At 52.6% G+C, this 12,597-nt stretch overlaps 1 protein-coding gene across 1 annotated transcript; it reads right to left on the bottom strand.

Moving 5' to 3' along the window:
• Nucleotides 1-2,562: 2,562 nt before the first annotated feature.
• LOC125507577 (uncharacterized) lies at nt 2,563-5,436 on the bottom strand. Its single transcript, XM_048672120.2, has 3 exons — nt 3,607-5,436; nt 3,391-3,519; nt 2,563-3,312 (listed from the first exon to the last, which is right to left on the bottom strand). The coding sequence occupies exons 1-2, from the start codon at nt 5,101-5,103 to the stop codon at nt 3,403-3,405; spliced, it is 1,614 nt and encodes a 537-aa protein (XP_048528077.2). The 5' UTR covers nt 5,104-5,436; the 3' UTR covers nt 2,563-3,312; nt 3,391-3,402.
• Between the last annotated feature and the right edge of the window lie 7,161 nt (nt 5,437-12,597).

The raw sequence follows: 12,597 nt of genomic DNA on the forward strand, positions 1-12,597 counted from the left end.
ATTAACCATAGCAAAGTCATAGCAACATCAATCTCAGAACATAGTGGATACTAGGGATCAAACCCTAACAAAACTAACTCGATTACATGATAAATCTCATCCAACCCATCACCGTCCAGCAAACCTACAATGGAATTACTCACGCACGGTGGTGAACATCATGAAATTGGTGATGGAGGATGGTTGATGATGACGACGGCGACGGATTCCCCTCTCCGGAGCCCCGAACGGACTCCAGATCAGCCCTCCCGAGAGAGTTTTGGGCTTGGCGGCGGCTCCGTATCGTAAAACGCGATGAATCCTTCTTCTTTATTTTTTTCTCCCCGAACACGAATATATGGAGTTGGAGTTGAGGTCGGTGGAGCTCCAGGGGCCCACGAGGCAGGGGGCGCGCCCCCACCCTCGTGGCTAGGGTGTGGGCCCCCTGGCCTTGATTCTTTGCCAGTATTTTTTATTATTTCCAAAAATAATCTCTGTGGAGTTTCAAGTCATTCCGAGAACTGTTGTGTCTGCACATAAATAACACCATGGCAATTCTGCTGAAAACAACGTCAGTCCGGATTAGTTCCATTCAAATCCTGCACGTTAGAGTCCAAAACAAGGGCAAAAGTGTTTGGAAAAGTAGATACGACGGAGACGTATCACAGGGCTAGCTCCCAAGACACATCAAGAAACACCAAGCCGTGTGCTGGCAACCCCGTCCCCTTTAGTTTATCCTCCGTCATAGTTTTCGTAGTGCTTAGACGAAGCCCTACGGAGATTGTTCTTCACCAACACCGTCACCACGCCGTCGTGCTGCCGGAACTCGTCTACTACTTCGCCCATCTTGCTGGATCAAGAAGGTGAGGACGTCATCGAGCTGAACGTGTGCTAAACGCGGAGGTGCCGTACGTTCGGTACTTGATCGGGACGGATCGTGAAGGTGTACGACTAGATCAACCGCGTTGATAAACGCTTCCGCTTTGCAATCTTCAAGGGTATGAAGATGCTCTCCCCCTCTCGTTGCTATGCATCTCCTAGATAGATCTTGCGTGATCGTAGGTAAAAAATTTGAAATACTACGTTCCCTAACATTTTCGTTGCCGGTTTAGGATGAGCACCGAGTTGTTCACACGCATTGCAGAGAAACTAGCGAGCCATGACCGGTTTTTTCAGCAAAGAAGGAATGCCGCCGGAGAGCTCGGGCATAGCACCTTTTAGAAGGTGACAGCCGCTTTGCGTATGCTAGCATACGGTATCCCGGCTGATCTAGTTGATGATCACTTGGCTATGGGTGAGAGCCAAGCCATCATGTGTGTCAACCGCTTCGCAGTCGGAATTGTCCAAGTGTTTGGCCAGGAGTATTTGAGATCTCCCAATGCTGAAGGCGCCGCAAGGCTAGTGGAGATGAATAAAGCTCGCTGCTTCCCAGGTATGCTTGGCTCAACAGATTGCATGCACTGGAGTTGGAAGAATTGTCCAAAGGCATGACATGGGCAATTTCACGGCCAAAAAAAGGGTTCCACTATAATCCTTGAAGCGATGGCTGATCAAGAGACTTGGATTTGGCATGCTTTCTTTGGAATGCCTGGATCTTTGAATGACATCAACGTTGCCACCCGGTCATCACTGATGAATAAGATTGCAAATGGTGATTTGCCACCGGTGCAGTTTGTAGCAAATGGTCGTACATACAACTATGGCTATTATCTTATGGATGGCATCTACCCAAAGTGGCAAACATTTTTGAAGCCGTTGAAAAAATCGGAAGGTAAGAAAAATCTTGATTTCCACAATGCTCAGGCGGTGGCTAGAAAAAATGTGGAGAGAGCTTTTGGGATTTTGCAAGCCCAATTTGCTATTGTGAGAGGACCGCCTAGATTTTGGAATCAAAAGATGCTTTGGTACATCATGCACGCTTGTGTGATCATGCATAATATGATCATCGAGAATGAGCGTGGCCAAGATGTGGACTACTCAGTATGAGCTCTTGGGACACCCCGTGCGAGGGCGACGGAGGGCTGAAAGGGTGTCCCGTTTTGTTGCCTCCTATCATACCATTCGACGTCCCGCGTCGCATGATGATCTTCAGAAGGATGTCATTGAGGAGTGGTGGGAATAGAATGGGCGACAAAGAACATCATGATTTGTGCGTTTGATATTGTATTGTTGAACTATTTGTTGTATTATTAAACTATTAGTTGTATTGAATGATAAACTATTTGTTTGAGTTGTAGTAATGAAATTGAACTATTTATTGTTGATTTATTTTATTTGTGTTTTTTTTTTGCTTGTGTTTGAAATGTATATGTTGTTTGTGTGAGAGTCGCGCGCTTTGCATTTTCACGCGGATGCTGGAGCCAGCGCTATCCGCCACGCCAAACCAGACGATGGGCGCGCGGCAAAGTAATTTTAGCGCGCAGCGCGTTGTGCGGTTGTTGAAGATGCTCTGATGCAGGAAACATTTCGGCATGCAACCACAAAGATCGGTGCCTCTCAGAATGAACAAGAACGAGGTGTATGCTCCCGTAATCTTCATTATATCAATCTCGCACCTGATCTGAAGCTGCTACATCTACGTTTGTTTTGTCCGAAGCTAGGGCGCCCTTACGACCGTGCGCATAAAGGCGCACATTTTGTAAAGATATATCTGGTCTTTTATAGTTCAGTCAAACAGATTTCGGCAGAAACATAACCTCGTAAGAATCGGCAAGATAAAACGATATTGTGTTTTATGATTCTTCTGGTTCCGGCGCTCCTGATAATAAAAATGGTTCATAAACCTGTTATTGATGAAATGAATGAATGAATTATGAGTGAAAGCTCTTGTCGTGTAAAAATCTATCTTCGATATCCTTGGTATGCAAAACAGATGCAGCCTTTGAACTAACGTTATTGTCCTTGGAACTTTATTTCTCATTACTCGTAAACGATATGTCGATTATCTGAGGAATAAAGTGCATTTGCTGTTGAAAAAACTGTTGTCCTTGAATCTAAGGTTGGGCTGGCTCAGCTTGGGATGGGCGTGGTTTGTGCCTTCTAAGCCACGATATTATCGGGCCTGCGGCCTGGCCGTGATGAAGGAAACATTTCATCATGCAACCCCAAAGATCGGCGCCTCGCACGTTAAAACATTCGTACACCTGACCTGAAGCTGCATCTACGTTTCATTTTTGCCCAAGGTGGCGCGCCGTTACGACCGCGCGACCCGCCGCTGCGACCGAGCTGCATGGATGCTCGATCGGGCCTGCGCGCCCGGTCTACCATACCAAATCTAGTTGATAATCTTGGCAGCTCGCTTGCATTTTGCTGTGTCCTGTCGTCCTAGCTCCCCTGCGCAAACAGAGGAAACTTAGATGCATGAAGGCAAGTTCTACGGCAGTACTCATATCGCAGGGAGCTATGGGTTACCTAGCTGGGTGGCTAAATTCGAGCAAACTCGCCGTCCCGGCAGACACCCACGTCGACGGCCATGGTCCGATCCAGCTTCGTCCCGTTCTTGGGCGACGACACCACCCTGCAGCAGTTCCTCCTCGGAGACTGCACGCACGCACACGAGCTCGATCGGAAAACTATGCCACGAGGGAATGGAATGGAATGAGGGGAATGCGTAGTACGTAGACGTACCCGTTTCCAGAGGTCGGGGTCGGGCTTCTTGACGATGACGACGCGGTCGAGCAGGCCGGCGGGGTCGGGGATGCGCCACCGGCATGTGACGTTGGGCGCGGGGGTGTGCCGCTCGTACTCGGTCACGGTCGTCTCGAGCGTGGCGTTGGTGCGCCGGCGCCGGACCCGGCGCTCCATCCGGGACCGCCGCATGTAGTACACCTGCGGGCGCTGGCAGTGGTTGCGCGCCACGGGCCGCGTGTTGAAGGAGTAGGCCGTGTAGTCGGCGCGCTTGTACCAGTTGAGGAAGGTGCGCATCGGCGTCTCCATCTCCCGCGGCGACACCACCCCGCGCACCACCACCACCGCGAACCCCCACGACACCGACACCGTCCACTGCTTCTCCCGGTCGTAGCACACGGACTGCTGCGCCACGGCGGCCGGGTCCAGCCGCGCGGGCCCGTCGAAGAGCCGCCGCAGCGCCGCCGTGCGGGACCGCGCCGCGGGGAACACGGGCTGCAGGAAGTCGAAGTGGTGCAGCGTCACGAGCGGCACCACCGGGTGGGAGCCCAGCAGGCCGAGAACGTCCCCCCAGATGTCGCACTGGTGGAAGCCCAGGTGGCGGGTGAGCGGCACGCCCAGCTCCGACATGCAGGCGTGGATGCGGTCGTCGCTGCCGTAGAGCGCCGGGTAGCGGTGCATGCAGCCGTCCTGCATGCGCGCCAGCTGCGCGGCGAGCGCGCGGCTGATGGCGAAGCCGCCGCCGCCGAAGGCCATGCCGTAGGAGAAGATGAGGTTCTGGATGTGGCTCTCGGAGGGGTTCCCGATGTAGTATGGCTGCGTGTGGTCGTAGCGGGACAGCACGTCCACCAGGTTGTCCGGGAAGAAGACGGTGTCGTCGTCGCCCATGACGAACCACCGCACGCCGGGGAGCCCCAGCCGGTAGCTCTCGGAGACGATGCGGGAGATGCGCAGCGCGGAGCGGCTGCCGGCGCCGTGCGTGTAGGGGAACTCGGACGTGTCCGCGCTTATCTTGAGGGCGGGGAGGCCCGTGGAGGAGTTCCGGGAGTGGTACTCCGGCACCGGCTTGTCCAGCCACACGAAGCCGCGCATCTTCCCCGGCCGCCACCACACCCGGATGTACTCCCGCCGGCTCTTCCACATGGACGACGACGCGCCGATGCCGAACAGGATGTGCCGCAGCCCCGTCGGCGCGGCGTCCGCGGACGGGCTCGGCTTCCGCACGCGCCGCGCCAACGGCGCCGGCGAACGCTGCATCATATTATTCGACGACGAAAACGAAGAAGCGTTGCGGCCGGCAGCCGCGTCCGCCGCGAGACGAGCGACGGCATTGCTGGCGTCCTCGGCCGGCGGGCAGGAGCCGGAGAAGAGCGGGGAGAGGGCGAGGGCGACGACGTAGACGGCGAGGACGGGGAGGAGCACGTAGAGGAGGAGGCCGTAGAGGAAGAAGGAGGCCTTGGACTTGGGCATGACCTTGCCGCCGGCGCCGGAGGGCATGACCACGATGGTGTACGTCCTTGCAGTGCTCGACCGATGGCACCGATCGGCTCCTAGCTCCTCCTTTCGTCCCGGAGCGAACAATGTCTGTCAGCGCGTCGACGGCATGGCCAGGGTTGGTCGACGAGTGGCTGGCTGGGAGTGCGCGCAGCGAGCGATCACCGGTGGTGTCGCGGTTTAATATAGCTCAGCATTTCGCGCGCGTTCGTTTGTTTGCCGCCTTGGTTGGTTTGGTTTCAGTCTATGTGTTGGTGGGCAAATGGGAGAGTGGGGATGGCAGGTGGGTGCGCGGCGATCAGGCCGTGGCTTGGGATGGAAATGGATCCCGGGCGCGGAGGGCGCCTTGATCCCTTCTCTTGTGCATGTATGGCAACGGCATGGTCAATCACCACTCACCACATCGCATTTGTAGGAGGAGCGGCCATGTGTGTCATTCGGTTTTAGCTGGCCTCGTCTCCTGTCTGTGGAGTACTTCATCTTCGATATAGTACTGTACAGTTTTTTGTTTTTGAGAAAATTATAATTTGTTTTGAGAAAATTATAATGTGTTAAGAACAAACATGTGGTTAGATGATCAGGAGGGTGGTTGTACCCCGGGCCCATTAGGGATCACGTCAGGTTTGGCACATGTGTGTCTCATAAAAGGCCGGATATTTTTTCGGTGGGAGGCGTTATTTCCATTGATAGGGAGGTTTGTGACGACTTTATCAATTTCAAGACCAGATGACTCAGCCTCTTGTAGATGCTCACAGGAGTTGGATAATCGTGCATATGTTCATAGGGATAAGTGTAGGTGCGTGCATATACGATTTGTTTCTCATAAAAAAAATATTGTGTCGCTAAGGTTGTGCTTGTACGCAAATTCTTCCTGTAAATCTTTGCGCCCCCCGTAGGACAAATGGGAAGAAAGTCAATCTCCTTTCGCCAAGTGCAACCAGCCCTCCGGTGCCTTCCTCCGGCGGTGAAAACCTCTTGGTCGTCGGTAATGAGGGAGATCGCCAGATCTTGCGTGTGCGGACCCGTGTAGATGTAGGCTTAGGCCCTAGTACCTCAAGTTTTTGGTCGCTTGATGTTTGGCTCTGGCACCGGCGGCGACAATGCTGAATAAGATTGCTCCAGTTATTTCCTTGTTGTGCGTTGTACTCTATGGTCGGTGATCTTGGTGATGTTTGTTTGCGAGCATGGGTGTGGCCATGTTGGTATCCCCGTAGTGGACTTCCCGTTGCAACGAAGTTCACTCTCGCATCATCATGGAGCATAGGAGGTTGCTCTTGAGCAGGTGTCGACAGTGGACTACGTTTGCGGCAGTTGGAAGATGGTGGATTCATGGTTGAAAGCCGGCGGATCAGCTTTGCTCCTCCGACGTCGCCGCACATGGGTGCCAATTTGGAGTTTGATGACATGTTTGGGGTGTTGCCCTGACCAGATTCGTTCAATAGTCTCAACTTGGGCGAGCTACTTTCGAGATCCAAAAATCTGTATATCAGTGGCGAGCTTCGGTGAAGAGGTGCCCTATCCCTTTTTTCTTCGGTGGTCGTTGCGGTGGTGCCAGTGCGGATGACGGACGTTGGCATCAAGCTCAAGGGATCATTTTGTCTTGATTGCAGTTTTTCAACTTGGTTGAGTATCTTTTGGGCTAAACCAAGGGTTCTGTTCTTGTTTTAGCTTTCTCAAGTCGATGTCTATGAGGCTGAGAGAGTCCTGGATTAGGGGGTGTTCGGATAGCCGAACTATACCTTCCGCCGGACTCCTGGGCTATGAAGATACAAGATTGAAGACTCCGTCCCGTGTCCGGAAGGGATTTTTCTTGGCGTGGAAGGCAAGCTTGGTGATACGGATGTTCAGATCTCCTACCATTGTAACCGACTCTATGTAACCCTAACCCTATCTGGTGTCTATATAAACCGGAGGGTTCTAGTCTGTAGGACAACATACACATCAACAATCATACCGTAGGCTAGCTTCTAGGGTTTAGCCTCTCTGATCTCGTGGTAGATCAACTCTTGTACTACCCATACCATCAATATTAATCAAGCAGGACGTAGGGTTTTACCTCCATCGAGAGGGCCCAAACCTGGGTAAAACTTCGTGTCCCCTGCCTCCTATTACCATCCGGCCTAGACGCACAGTTCGGGACCCCCTACCCGAGATCCACCGGTTTTGACACCGACATTGGTGCTTTCATTGAGAGTTCCTCTGTGCCGTCGCCGTCAGGCCCGATGGCTCCTACGATCATCAATGGCGATGCAGTCCAGGGTGAGACCTTCCTCCCCGGAAGATCTTCATCTTTGGCGGCTTTGCACTGCGGGCCGATTCACTTGGCCATCTAGAGCAGATCGAAAACTACGCCCTTGGCCGTCAGGTCAGATTCGGAAGTTTAAACTACACAGCAGACATCCGCGGGGACTTGATCTTCGACGGATTCGAACCACTGCCGAGCGCGCCGCACTGTCACGACGAGCATGATCTAGCTCTGCCGCCGAACAGAGCCCTGGAGGCCGCACTCGCATCGGCTTCGACCCCTAGTTCGGAGCCTGCCACGTTGATCGAGGATGGGCGGTTGGACGCCACCTCGGGGGCTGCGATCCCAACGGCGGTTGAGCCGAACACCAGCCCCGTACTTTGTAAGACTCGTGACTCTATGGAGCCGGATTCTTCTCCGGACTCCGAATTCTCCGCGCCCCTGCCGAGCGAATCCGATTGGGCGCCGATCATGGAGTTCATGGCCGCGGACGTCTTTCAGCACTCGCCTTTCCGCGATATCCTGAAGTCACTGAAGTCTCTCTCTTTATCAGGAGAACCCTGGTCGGACTACGGTCAGCAAGGTTGGGATTCGGACGATGAAGAAATTCAAAGCCCACCCACCACCCACTTGGTAGCCACTGTCGACGATTTAACCGACATGCTCGACTTCAACTCCGACGACATTGACGGTATGGACACCGATGAAGGAGATGATGAAGAATCAGCGCCTATCGAGCCCTAGGGCGCCACCTCGTCATATGACGTATACATGGTGGACGCACCCAAAGATGACGGCCAGGAGCGGAAGGACGCACCGAAGGATTGTTCCCTCGAAAAGCAGTCAAAGCGGCGACGCAAGCGCCGCCCCAAATCCTGCCTCGACAGAAATAGCGATTACACTGATCCAGCGCTGGAGCAGGGCGAACCGCTGCCAGACAACGGCAATCCGGATAATCAAATCGAACAAACAAATCCTATCAATGATAATGGTCCGGACGACATAACACCAGACAGGCACTCGGAGCAGCAGAATGCCCGTAAAAGGCTCGTTGCCACCGCAAGGAGCCTCAAAAAGCAGAAGCGGAGGCTCAAGGCCGCGCAAAACATGCTCCAATTCAGATGGAGCAAAATACTCAACACTGTAGCAAGGTACGGCGACAATCGCCCCTCCAAGAGCTACCCAAAGCGGAAGCTGCTACCCGAATTCGATGAGGAGGCCTCAGACCCCCCACAACCAAATATCAAAGCAGCCACCTGGTCAGATAGACGACCCCTCTACCACCACAGAACGGCATTCAACGCCGCTCACAATACAACACGCGACCCATGCGAGGGCTCGCACCCAAAGGACGATGCAACAAGATCCATCTATGGACCACGCAAGCGCGCCCCAGCATACAATGCAACACAACAAACATCCAAACAACGCGGCACACCCAGCTACAGGGGTGCCGCACACCCCCTATGTTTCACCGATGACGTGCTGGACCATGAATTTCCAGAGGGATTCAAGCCTGTAAACATAGAGGCATACGACGGAACAACAGACCCTGGGGTCTGGATTGAGGACTATATCCTTCATATACATATGGCTCGAGGGGATGATCTCCATGCCATCAAGTACTTACCTCTCAAACTCAAAGGGCCAGCTCGTCACTGGCTCAAAGGCCTTCCCAAAAGCTCCATCGGAAGTTGGGAAGAGCTTGAAGACGCCTTTCGGACAAACTTTCAAGGGACTTATGTCCGACCTCCGGATGCGGACGACCTGAGCCACATAACTCAACAGCCCGGAGAGTCAGCCCGAAATCTTTGGAATAGGTTTCTTACTAAAAAGAACCAGATTGTCGATTGTCCGGACGCCGAAGCCTTAGCGGCTTTCAAGCACAGCGTCCGTGACGAATGGCTTGCCAGACACCTCGGCCAAAACAAGCCGAGAACGATGGCCGCATTAACAAACCTCATGACCCGCTTTTGCGCGGGTGAGGACAGCTGGCTAGCCAGATGCAGCACCAGCGACCCTAGTACATCTAAAGTTAGAGATGGAAACAGGAAATCACGGCGCAACAGCAATAACAAACGCCGAAATAACAAAGACAGCACGAAGGGCACGGCAGTAAATGCCGGATTCAAAGTCCCTCGACCAAACCAAAAGCCGCCCTCCAAAGGCACCAGGGATGAACTGTCCAGCCTCAACAAAATTCTGGACCAAGTATGTCAGATCCATAGTACCAATAGCAAACCTGCTAATCACACTCACAGAGAATGTTGGGTCTTCAAGCAGTCCGGCAAGCTTAACGCCATACACAAGGGGGAAGATACACCAAGTGAAGACGAGGACGAGCCTCCCAAGCAAGACAAGGGGGAACAAAAGAAATTTCCACCCGAAGTCAAAACAGTAAACGTGTTACACGTGATCAAGAGAAAAAACAATGCGGCACTCCCTGAAAAATATATCCAAGTGCCCATCACCGCGAAGTCCCGCCACTGGTCGTCTCAACTGATCACCTTCGACCATCATGATTACGCATCAAGTATCCGGCACGCATGATGAGCTGCACTGGTATTAGACCCAGTAATTGGCGGATACCACTTCACACGAGTCTTGATGGATGGCCGTAGTAGCCTAAACCTAATATATCAGGATACAATCCGCGGGATGGGGTTAGACCCAACACAAATTCGCCACAGCAATACTACCTTTAAAGGAGTAACGCCAGGCCCAGGGGCTCGTTGTACGGGCTCCCTCCTACTACAAGTTATATTCGGCTCCCCTGATAACTTCCATCGCGAGCATTTAATTTTCCACATCGCTCCGTTTAAAAGTGGCTATCAAGCATTACTCGAACGCGAAGCTTTCGCTCGCTTTAATGCAATACCACACTACGCCTCCCTAACACTCAAGATGCCCGGTCCACGTGGCATCATTTCAGTGCACGGAAGTATCAAGCGATCTCTGCGCGCCGAAGAGAGTGAGGCTGCCTTGGCAGTCGCACACTAAAGGCGCCCGGACCAGCAAAAGCATCCAATAGGTCGTAAAGACCTCAGACACAAATAACCGAGTCCGGCGCCGCTACTCATATCAAATGAACGGTCACACCCCTATCTTTCAGAAGTACAAGGGGCTCAACGCACGAAGACGAGTGGCGATCTCTTCTTATCTTGAATTATACATGGTTTCTTTAGAAAACTATCCTTTTGCACGATAACCTTTTTACCTTAATTCCTTTCTTTTACAGATGATCATCGTGCTACACCCGTCCAGGATACGGCACAACGAAGACACAGGCGCAGACGTGCAGCAGGGACCCGGCCCAAGGATTCTTTTTAGATTAAGACCCTGCGTAAACCTTTTTTACTGTCTCTTGTTGATACATATCCACCGTTGAGAAGGATGCTGACGTCTTGGCATGTGGCCACGCCAGAACAATGCACGTACCTAGACACAAGGGGCTTCTTACAAAGGCCATTCTTCAGGCCCGATTTATATCACAAAGACCGAATACCTTAGGTTGTGTTCGGCGTCGCGAGTTTGGCCCTATATGCATCAGCTCCGAATCATTGTCTTTGGTCAAATGTTGGGTTTGCCCGGCTCCTGTGTTTTGGTGCCTTACATTCCGCTTTACCGGCTAAGGTAGCACCAGGAGAACTACTGCGATTGTGCCCTGGTTCATCCGGACGAGCACCTCAGTAGAGAAAGCCGAAAATTGACTGTCATGATATAGCGTGAGACTGGTCAACCGCTCGATGACCCATGGGAATGTTAGAATTCCCCCGCCTTAACGAAGGGCCGCTTTCTAGCCAGGCATATACGCACCCCGGGATCGGAAGAGTGCGGAGCCACCAGGGGCTATCTAGTAGCCCCACTGTCAAACTCCTATGGCTAAGTGAAAGTGTTAAAGCATTATAGTCCGGTTGCCTCGCTCGCTCCGCTATCACCTCCTTAATAGGACCAAGACGTTGGGTTAAGTGTGAACGCGTGTTTCTTCGAACACCTCCGCATTATATGCGTGGGGGTTGAAGCCGACGACTGCAATCTTTCAGGTGATACACATGTATACGCAAACGGCCGCCGAGGAGGCATCACATTACTTTTAGGCAAAAGTATAAAAGTAGCCTCATAAAAATTTAAAAAGCATTTCGCTTACAATGAGATTACATGTCATTCAAACATAATATTTTTTGAGCACTGGGTCTCTATCAAACGAGCACCCTCAAGAACTTCCTCAAAGTAGTGCTCAGCAGCCCTTCGACCTATGGCCGAATCCTGCGCTGCAATAGTGGTAGTATCCATCTCTGCCCAGTATGCTTTAGCATGGGAAAAGGCCATCCATGCGCCTTCTATGCACGCCGACCTCTTCATCGCATTTATGTGCGGCACCACATCGAGGACCTGTTGTACCAAGCTGAAATAGCTACTCGGTTTTGACCTTCCGGGCCATAGTTGATCCACAACAGACCTCATGGAGAGTCCGGACAACCTATTTAGTTCGGCCCATTCGACTAATTGGTCCGTCAATGAAAGTGGACGCTCGGGAGAAAGGAATTGCTTCCAAAACAGCTGGTCTACTTCACGGTCCGGCTGACTCTGGAAATACTTGGCCGCATCGGCAACGCTCGCCGCCAAATCCATATACGCATCCTCCGAACTCCACAGCCGATCCAGAGGGGCATACCATGGATCTCCGTACTTCCTCTGCAACATAAAGGACTTCCCGACTACAATATCCCCGGCTTCCCGCAGTTCCCCCTTCTTTGCCCTCATAGCAGAGCAGAGGTCTTTTCCCGTTAGAGCAGCCTTCTCAAGGTCCGATGCCTTCGCCTAGTTTTCCTTTTCAAGAGCCCGGCAATGGTCTACGGCGGCTTTTAATTCTACGACCATATTGGCCATCTTCTTCCGGCTCTCGCCATGTGCGGCCTTCTCGGCCCGCAACTCCTCGGCCGCCTTCAAAGCACCCGCATTACCCAATCTTGCTTGTTCCTTGGCTCGGGCAAGTTCCGCCCGCAAGGCTTTAACAGTGGCAGTTCCATCTGTAGTCATAACATTTTAAAAACACTGGCATCATACTCTTCCTATGTGGCGTTTACCAGACAAGGATACTTACCCTGCGCCTCGTCAAGCCTTCTGTTAACAAGCTCGATGTCGGCATCTGCCGCATCCAACTGCCGTTCCAAACGGGCAAACTGGCTAGTCCGGCTGGCCACCGGAGCTTCCATCTCCTGCACATAAAGGCAGTATGGTTATTACCTGGG

The sequence above is a fragment of the Triticum urartu genome, chromosome 5A (genome assembly GCF_056163025.1).
Source record: "Triticum urartu cultivar PI428250 chromosome 5A, HENAU_Tu73, whole genome shotgun sequence".
NCBI classification, from domain to species: Eukaryota; Viridiplantae; Streptophyta; class Magnoliopsida; order Poales; family Poaceae; genus Triticum; species Triticum urartu.

Coding starts and splice junctions, on each gene's coding strand:
- LOC125507577 (XM_048672120.2), bottom strand. CDS start 5,103: ATGCCCTCCGGCGCCGGCGGCAAGGTCATGCCCAAGTCCAAGGCCTCC. Junction 3,520..3,606: donor ACCCCGACCTCTGGAAACGG/GTACGTCTACGT, acceptor GCGTGCGTGCAG/TCTCCGAGGAGGAACTGCTG.